Source organism: Nuphar pumila, chromosome 10, assembly GCF_984573655.1.
Source record: "Nuphar pumila chromosome 10, dmNupPumi1.hap1.1, whole genome shotgun sequence".
Lineage (NCBI taxonomy): Eukaryota > Viridiplantae > Streptophyta > Magnoliopsida > Nymphaeales > Nymphaeaceae > Nuphar > Nuphar pumila.
The window spans coordinates 77,950,465-77,958,890 of record NC_143258.1 but is presented as its reverse complement, the minus strand read 5'-3'; the positions used below and the strand labels follow the sequence as shown (position 1 = coordinate 77,958,890).

Sequence of the window (8,426 nt, the reverse complement as noted above, 5' to 3'; positions counted from 1 at the left end):
AGTGGTTATGGTCGTTTCTTTGACCTGGCCCGATTGTTCATTTTCCTTTCAGTTTTATAGGACGAAGATTATGCCTGGCTGCCAGGAGACATCATATTCAAAAAAAATGAATGTAGCTGAGATGGAAATACAATAAAAGATAAGATTCGAAACGAGGAGAGAAGTAAGAAGGTAGGCGTTGCACCCATTGAAAATAAGATGAGAGAGAATCATTCACGGTGGTTTGGACATATTCGGCGAAGGCCTAATGATGCTCCAATTAGAAGGATGGAGAAATGAGAAAATATATTAGTTAAAAGAGGTCAGGGAAGACATGAATGAAAGTGATAGGAAAAGGATACGAATGCTTTGAACCTCACCGAGGACATGTCATTGGATAGAAATGATTAGAGTTGAAGGATTCCCGTGGAAGACCCAGAATGATTTTCTTTTTTGGTTCATATCGCCGACCCCAATTGTTTTGGGATGAAGGCGTAGTTGTTGTTGTTGTATCCAACCTCGACTAAGTGTTGGTGATCGAACCTCAGAAGTATCGGTCCTGGGATCTCCTTGGCTAGGGAAAAACTCACAATAAAATATTATTATTTTTTCAAAAAAATTATAGAAACATCTTGAGTTAGCACCATCTGATGTTGGCACCCATTGAGGTCAAAAGTTTGGTACAGGTTTGCCCATTTTGGGTGTGGGAGTTGGTTTTAGAAGTTTGGAGTGCTCAATCCCTGGGCGTCTCACCCACGAAGTGGAACCCTCTCACGGATCAAGTGGAATTAAAAAAGATGGATCAGTTTGATCTAATATGTGATCAATCCTATTATATTTAGTTGGTTTTGGTAAGCTAAAACCATATCCAATTATAATTGGATGTGGATATGGTTTTGATTTCCTGTCACCCAAGTCGAGTCGATGGGCATTCTAATCTGAATACATGTAAAAAAAAAAATTGAGTTTGGTATGAGTTTTTACCATTGGAATCCGAATCTGTCTAGCCAGCCAACATCCAATTAGTTGGATTTGATATTGGCCACACCTCACCTGAATCCGAATCGCTTGCATGCAAGGCCCAACTTTGGATGCCATTTTTGAAAGTCGGTCTTGGTAAAATTAATTTGCAAATTTAATTCATTTCCAATTTTTAAAATTAATTTACAAACATTTTTTTAACTAAAAATTTTCTGAACCTCTTCCTGAAGCACTGGACCTGATTAGGATGTAAGCATATGTGATACTGGAGAATAATAAATTGGATCGGGTTTGACTGATTTGACTTGGATCAGATGGAATTTAATTACCCAAACCCGATTAGGTTACGAATAAACCCAACTATTTGTTACGTGTTTGACCCAGATTCGGATCCATGTTATCCGGATTCGGAAATATAGAACGGATACGAGTAGGGAGCGACCCACTTACGTCCTCACGTGCCACCGGCAAGCGCTCGCGCGGGTACATCGCCACTACGCGGTTCGTGTAGGATGGGTTACTCGCACGTGCGGTGAGGACTCGTGTAGATCTCCCGACGCGTTGCGTATATAAAAGGCGCTCCGGCCGCGCTTTCGATCTCTTGCCATCGCCCGGATTCGCGAAGCACTCTGCGGCGACCCCTTCGTTCGCCCCTCCGTTTTCCGATCCGTTCTCCAGATCCGACTCGCCGGAAGGTCGGAGCTCGCCGGGTAATTCACTTCGATTTCCTGATCGCGATCTCGTTTTCCTGTATCATTCCTATCTCGCGCTGTACCGAAGAAATCTGCGTCTCTTTCTCGATTCTCATTTTCTTTCTCCCTTCTCCTTCGGTACCGAGAGAGGGTTCAGCAGATCACTAGCAGTTTTCGGTTTTCGTGCAAAACTTATCCATAGGCTTCTTTGTAGAGGGGAAGATGTAGGACTGGATCCATCTTCCGCAGCTTTTCTTTCTAGATTTCACGAGATGGAATAGATCGGGAGATTTTTGTGATCTATCTGTGATTTTCTTTGTATCAGACGCGAACGCAATGGGGCTCACGTTCACGAAGCTCTTCAGCCGCCTCTTTTCGAAGAAGGAGATGAGGATTCTGATGGTCGGGCTCGACGCTGCGGGTAAAACCACGATCCTTTACAAGCTGAAGCTTGGAGAGATTGTCACAACGATCCCGACCATCGGTGAGTTCCTTTTTCTCTCCTTTTTTTTCCACATTTTGATTTTCTCCAGGATTGGCAGTTTCTGCGATGTTCTTGGGAATTTGAAAGCTGAATTTTATATTAGGTTTCCTTGATCATAGATGAGAGCTTAAATTTCAATCTTTTCATATTTTGGGTCATTTCTTGGAAGGATCTGCCCATTCTATGATTCATTAATCTCTTTCTTTTCTTTTTCCTTCATTCTCAATTATTCTCTGAAAAAACCGTGTGAAGATCTTTGGCTGTTTTAACATTGTGATCGGTTTAGGGATTTTCCATTCTTAACGAAATTTTGAAGAATCGTTTTTCCTAGATTTTTTATAACTCTTCCAATTAGGCTTTGTTTTCCCGATGGATCTGATCATACCCATTCACATGGATAGTTCTTTTGGTAAAATGAAGTGAATTTCTGTATTTGTGGAATTTTTTTATTGGTTCCGTGTTTGTGATTTCAGGGATTGCTATAGATCTAGGGAAGAGAGAGGGATTATGGTTCCATTATACCGGCAACAGTTAGGGTGATCTTAGTTTTCATTGATCGCCTTGTGATCAATGTTCTCATGGATCTGGCCTTTTGCCTTTCCTTCCCAGATCTGTTGTCTGGAATATGATTTTTTTGTGGTTCATTGGTGAAAAAGGATCATAATCAACTGCCGCTGAAAGAGTTGACATTGATCTTTAGTTGAATTCAGAATGTTTGTTTTGATGTGGGGTTCCACGTGATGTGGCTCAATGTTTTGCTTTTGTATGAAGCTTACATATTTCTCTCTTGAGACTTGGCCATTTTGATGCAGCCTAAGTGCATATTGGAGTTGTTATTCTTGTAATAGATTATATTATATCATAATCCTGGATCTTGTCTGGATCAAATCACAAGTATATGACCAAAAAACCGTAGGTTTTCAGTCCCATGCTTTCCAGTTTTGGAAAAAACGATTGTGGTGGAGTTTACTCTGTTGAGAGAACTCTGGGTTCTTTCCTGGAGCTGAAGCAGCAAGGAAATCATTGACCACTAGGGACGCTGATGGCATTCCTGATGTTCCTCTAGCTGATATTTGTCCTCCTTTCTGCTCTCAAAGGTGACATCAATTATTAACCTAACCTTTCAATTGAACTAAAATTCAAACTTATATTCTCTATGGGTCTATCTAGTATTTGTAGCTTTTAAAATGTCATATATTGTCTGAGGCTTAAAGAATAGATGGTGCCTCTACAATTGGACTTGATCTCTTAGAAAAAAAACAGAAAAGCTCACTACATGTAACCTATAAAGCAAAAAAAAAACTGCTAGACGGTGGTTTATGTATCTTCTGTGCCCCTCTCATGTATCAAATGTTCATAATAAAATAACAAATCTTGTCAATTTCATTTGAAACTGTCAAATTTGACATTTTTGAATGTTATGCATTTTACATTGTTCCTAGGAGTACTTATGTTTTTCCTTGCTCTAGCTACAAAAGGTACTGAATACCGTATAGCTGCTTAAATGTTCTTAATGAACTTTACATGCAGGTTTCAATGTAGAGACTGTTGAGTACAAGAACATTAGCTTCACTGTCTGGGATGTTGGTGGTCAGGACAAGGTTTTCCATTACTCCTCCTTTCTTGGCATACTGCTACTCTTTCAGTCATAATATTTCCCGTTAAAATTATCTGGGATATTGATTTGTTTACCCCATGATTTGGGATGTTCTTTTTCCAGGTATATGTTTGTAAACACGCTATTTAAAATTTAGGAACCGTGGGAAGGGAAAATATGATTCATAAACAATATAAGAAGCAATATTCCATGCAAAAGATGGAATTTTGATTTGATACCGACTAATTTCTTGCTAAACCTTACTGCCAAGAAACATGAAGAAAACGGTACCAGAGTGCCATTTCTCAAAGATTACATGCAAAGGTATAAAAAGTATAATAAACAACTCCAAATGGCTGATTTTGTATGAAAGGGCAACAAATTTTAACTTAAATTTTAGCATTGTATGTTGCAGATTCTTTTTATCTTTTAAAGCATAGACATAAGTATGTTATTCTCACACAAAGGACCTGTAACCATCAATGTAATCTACAGGTGACTGTAAGCAAGGCCTGTCTATCCAGCATGGCTAGGTCTCCTGATGCCAAACCAGTTTCTCTGTGTAACAAATTTGAAAAAAAAATAGTTCCATTTCCTATTAGTCATAGTTTTCTCAAGTATCTGTTGGAAGGATCTTTTTTATGGTTTGCTCTAGAATATAGTGCAAGGATCCATTAAATGGCTTTCATGTGCCAGTGGATTGTGTAGTGAATGGATTCTTTTAGTTGAGAACTATGTCACATGGGTGCGGGTGCGGGGATTCGGCACTTCCAAAAAACCCGGGTGCGGGGGTGCGGCAGGGGCAAAAATGTAAATATATATATATATATATATATATATATATATATGTATGAATGTATGGTAGCTGTTAAGGTCCATGACATTTATGCACGTTAGCAAGTTCACCAAAATTTTATGCCCCTAACAAATTTAAAAATTGATATGGTGATTAGGTGTATTAATTGTCACAATTATGGACATTTTAGTATTTTTTATTAGGAAAACATATTAATAATTGTGCATTTTGAATGCACAACTAATAAGTGTGTAACTTATTTTTACACAAAATTGCAAAAATAGCTACTGGTGTCCATTAATGCATGGAACCACCAAGTCATTTTTAAACTTCAGGGGTGTATTTTATGGTCATGTGTTAACACCTGTAGATGGCTATGGAAGTCAACACACTTATTAACTCCCTCTTCATGAGAAGCCTTTTGTTTTATGATTGCAGAGGCATTGATTAATTTTAGATGTATATCTGAATGTGTGCCCAACTTGCTTTGTACCATTTTTTTATCTTATATGGTTGTCCCCAAAGATGAAAGTGATGAGTTGTGGAGCCTGATTCATTGTTTTTGCCCTTGCAGGAAGGGGGGTCCAGGGGGGGCCGCTCCCCCCCCCCCCAAGATTTTTTTTTAAAAATTCCGCAGCCCATTTCATAGGGCAATTTTAAAAAAAAAATCCAAAAAAGGACCAAAATGACTCTGGGTGCGGTCAACGCACTCAGGGTCGGGTTGACTGCACCCGCACCCGCGTTGAGTCGCGTCGACGCGGGTGCGGCACCCTGCTAGTACATAGGTTGATAAGCAGTACTAATACAAGGCTTGATTGTTCATATTTCTGGTTTTGACGCAGTTACATATACCATTATTTGTTTGCTCCACAGCTAGCCATGGATTCATGGTTTGGTTTGCTTCTATTTTTTATATTAGCCCATGCATACGAGAAGTACCTTTTAAAGTTAATTCTTCAAGATGGAACCTTGATAACAGTTGGAGAATGGCACAGGCATATATCGGTAGCATACTTAACTGTTTTTCCATGTACTCCTGTCTCATGGTGCACTAATGCACATGCTATACTGAAATTGTGAATATATTTGCAGTTTATCCAGTCTAGAGAATCTCATTATTAATGTTTAAGTATTGTTGTGATCTTTTGCTGATGTCATTTTTGTAATCTGTTCTGCACAACAGATTAGACCTCTGTGGAGACATTATTTCCAGAACACCCAGGGCCTTATTTTTGTTGTTGATAGCAACGACAGAGACCGTGTTGTTGAAGCAAGGGATGAGCTTCACAGGATGCTAAATGAGGTAGTTTCTGCCTTGAGTATTTAATTTTTGTGCTTCTCAAGAAGATACATTTATATGTTTATACCCATGAAACACAGAGCTGGACAGTTCCTCCAGTGCTCCCCATTTGCTTTTCTTATTCACACTTTATAAAGATTGGGTACTAGTCTCACTTGAAGCAGTTCCATTCTATTGTGACAGCTCAGGAAGTTATTTTTGTTTGCAGGATGAATTGCGTGATGCTGTTTTGCTTGTCTTTGCAAATAAGCAAGATCTTCCAAATGCAATGAATGCTGCTGAGATTACTGATAAGCTTGGGTTGCATTCCCTTCGTCAGCGACACTGGTAAGAGATGGAAATGTACTGTTTACTTTGAACGATGAATGTATTCTCTCTATTATGGTATTTGTGGATGTTGCTTTTATGTAGAATCAATAGGTATGCTCCCTTGTAGTAGTTACATATCATTGACATGAAGGAAAACTAAGACAGAGGTTTAGAGCACAAGATATTCACATTTTACAGTTGGGCTGGTAGTTGCAGTATTATTGCAAAGAACGTTGATTTCCCTTTTACAGATATTTAGAACAGCGGTAGTTTTCCTTGATTTGTTCTTTTATTATTTTTTTGCATGGTGCATGACCTTTTGCTAGAAAAGAAATAGTTGGTTCATATTCTGGAAGTAGTTGATGTGCGAAGTCTAAAAATTTTGTGAGATGTTGACAGGCATAGTTGAACTTCAATTTATTTGAAGATTATCAATCATGTAAAGTGGATTCTCTCATTGAAAACTCGAGCTCAGTTCAAACTTTGTTATATCTGACCAAGGTCATGGGTCAAGGATATTTGCATAATGTAGAAAATTCAAATTCTGCATTTTTTGTGTACTTAAAATCTCTCCATTGCTTGAAGAAGAGATAGTATCCAGTAAAATTCCTATTTTCCCTTTACAATGAAAATGTGTTGTATGGCCCTCTAATCTTCATTCCATTCTCTAATAGTTACTTCACATGGCTTGTTGAACTGAATGTAACATTTGTTGGGTAGATGTAAATAGTAGTTGCTTTTGCTTTCAGGTACATTCAGAGCACATGTGCTACCTCTGGAGAGGGTCTGTATGAGGGACTGGATTGGCTCTCCAATAATATTGCCAACAAGGTACGAAATTTCAGATAATGTTTCTTGAAAGAATATGATGCACAACAAATTAGCTCTACTGTCTCACACAAAATAGTTGAATTGGTTCTGGTTGGGGATTGTATTGTTTCACTTGTACGAGTGTTTTTGGATTGAACGCTGATTGTGCATCCAGACCAGCAGCAGTCCTGGCTACTGTGATTGGATGCATAGGTCCCAACTTTTTATGAGCTGCTTTTCTAGCAACATGAATTCAAAATGATGATGAAATATCTTTGTATTGTGTGTGTGTGTGTGTGTGTGTGTGTGTGTGAGAGAGAGAGAGAGAGAGAGAGAGAGAGGTGAACCAAAGAAAAGGTCAAAAGCTACAACCAATGATGATTGGATCGCTCTCCATCTCCAATTATTGAGTGTCTCACCTATCGGACTTTAGGAATTGGATTTCTATTGTTTATTTGGTAAAGAACACGTTTTAGATTATGATTTTTTTATAATTTGGCATGTTTTTTCATGATACAAAAAAAATATCAATGGCCCTCATTGCTTGTATGGTAAAATTTTATATGCATTCATGTTTTCAAGAACATGTATAAAATGTTGAGTTATTATCATATAAAACATATTTCTTACTAAATGAGCTATAGCAATCAAATATATAAGATCACATGGATGAGACATTCAATTGTTAGAGGAGAACCATCCCGATCATCACTGGCTGTAGATTTTATACTTTCCTTTGGTTGGACAGTCCCCCCCCCCCCCCCCCTCTCTACTTATACCCATATAACTCTTGTAGTAACCACCTTTTTCTTGAACTTTGTTGGATCAAGCCTACATATTATGTGAAATAGTGAACCATGTTGATGATATTCCTTAACTGATCTTTTCAGGCATGATCAATGGTACGCTTGGGAATCCAATGCTGCAGACTTTTCTTTATTATGCAAGTTGGAAGCATTTGGAAAGGAAAGCATTATAGGATACGGTCTTCAGACGCTCAATCGTTCGGGCATCCCTAGCATATCATTTCATCTTATTCTTTTTGTTGGTTTTGTTAAAAGAACCACATCTTTAGTAATGAAAATTATTGTTTTGTGTGGATTGTCTGCAACTCAATGGTCTTTCCTGAGTTTTTTAAAATTTCAAGGATTGATATTGTTTTCAGCGAGTCACCTCGAACCTATCAGGTATGTTTAGCACGTTCATGATGTATGGGAGCTTAAGTATTGCCTTTTGGTGATGAAGTGCGATCTGGCTTGTATTGGTGCTGACTGTTGGTATGTACCACCATGTTGAATGGAGCCACCAGTTCCAACTGAACCGCCGTCTCTTCCCCGGGCTCGAGGCATTGGGGACCAAGCAAAAGAATCACTTGGCCACAGTTTGGGTGCACAACCCCCACCACCATTTGGCCATGAGGGTTTTATTGAGAAGAGCAATGTATCTCATGCCTAGTCCTCCCATCTCCAAGGCAATGA

The 8,426-nt window shown here is 38.7% G+C and overlaps 1 protein-coding gene across 2 annotated transcripts; it reads left to right on the top strand.

Annotated features, from left to right (window-relative positions):
- Nucleotides 1–1,564: 1,564 nt before the first annotated feature.
- LOC149826934 (ADP-ribosylation factor 2-like) lies at nt 1,565–8,059 on the top strand. Of its 2 annotated transcripts, none has more exons than XM_090019054.1 (7): nt 1,565–1,670; nt 1,978–2,136; nt 3,667–3,737; nt 5,713–5,832; nt 6,038–6,156; nt 6,872–6,969; nt 7,839–8,059. In XM_090019054.1, the coding sequence occupies exons 2-6, from the start codon at nt 1,989–1,991 to the stop codon at nt 6,930–6,932; spliced, it is 519 nt and encodes a 172-aa protein (XP_089875180.1). In that variant the 5' UTR covers nt 1,565–1,670; nt 1,978–1,988; the 3' UTR covers nt 6,933–6,969; nt 7,839–8,059. The 2 variants fall into 2 exon arrangements, with proteins under 2 accessions (XP_089875180.1, XP_089875181.1); XM_090019055.1 differs by having other exon boundaries at nt 1,569–1,670; nt 6,888–6,969.
- Nucleotides 8,060–8,426: the final 367 nt, after the last annotated feature.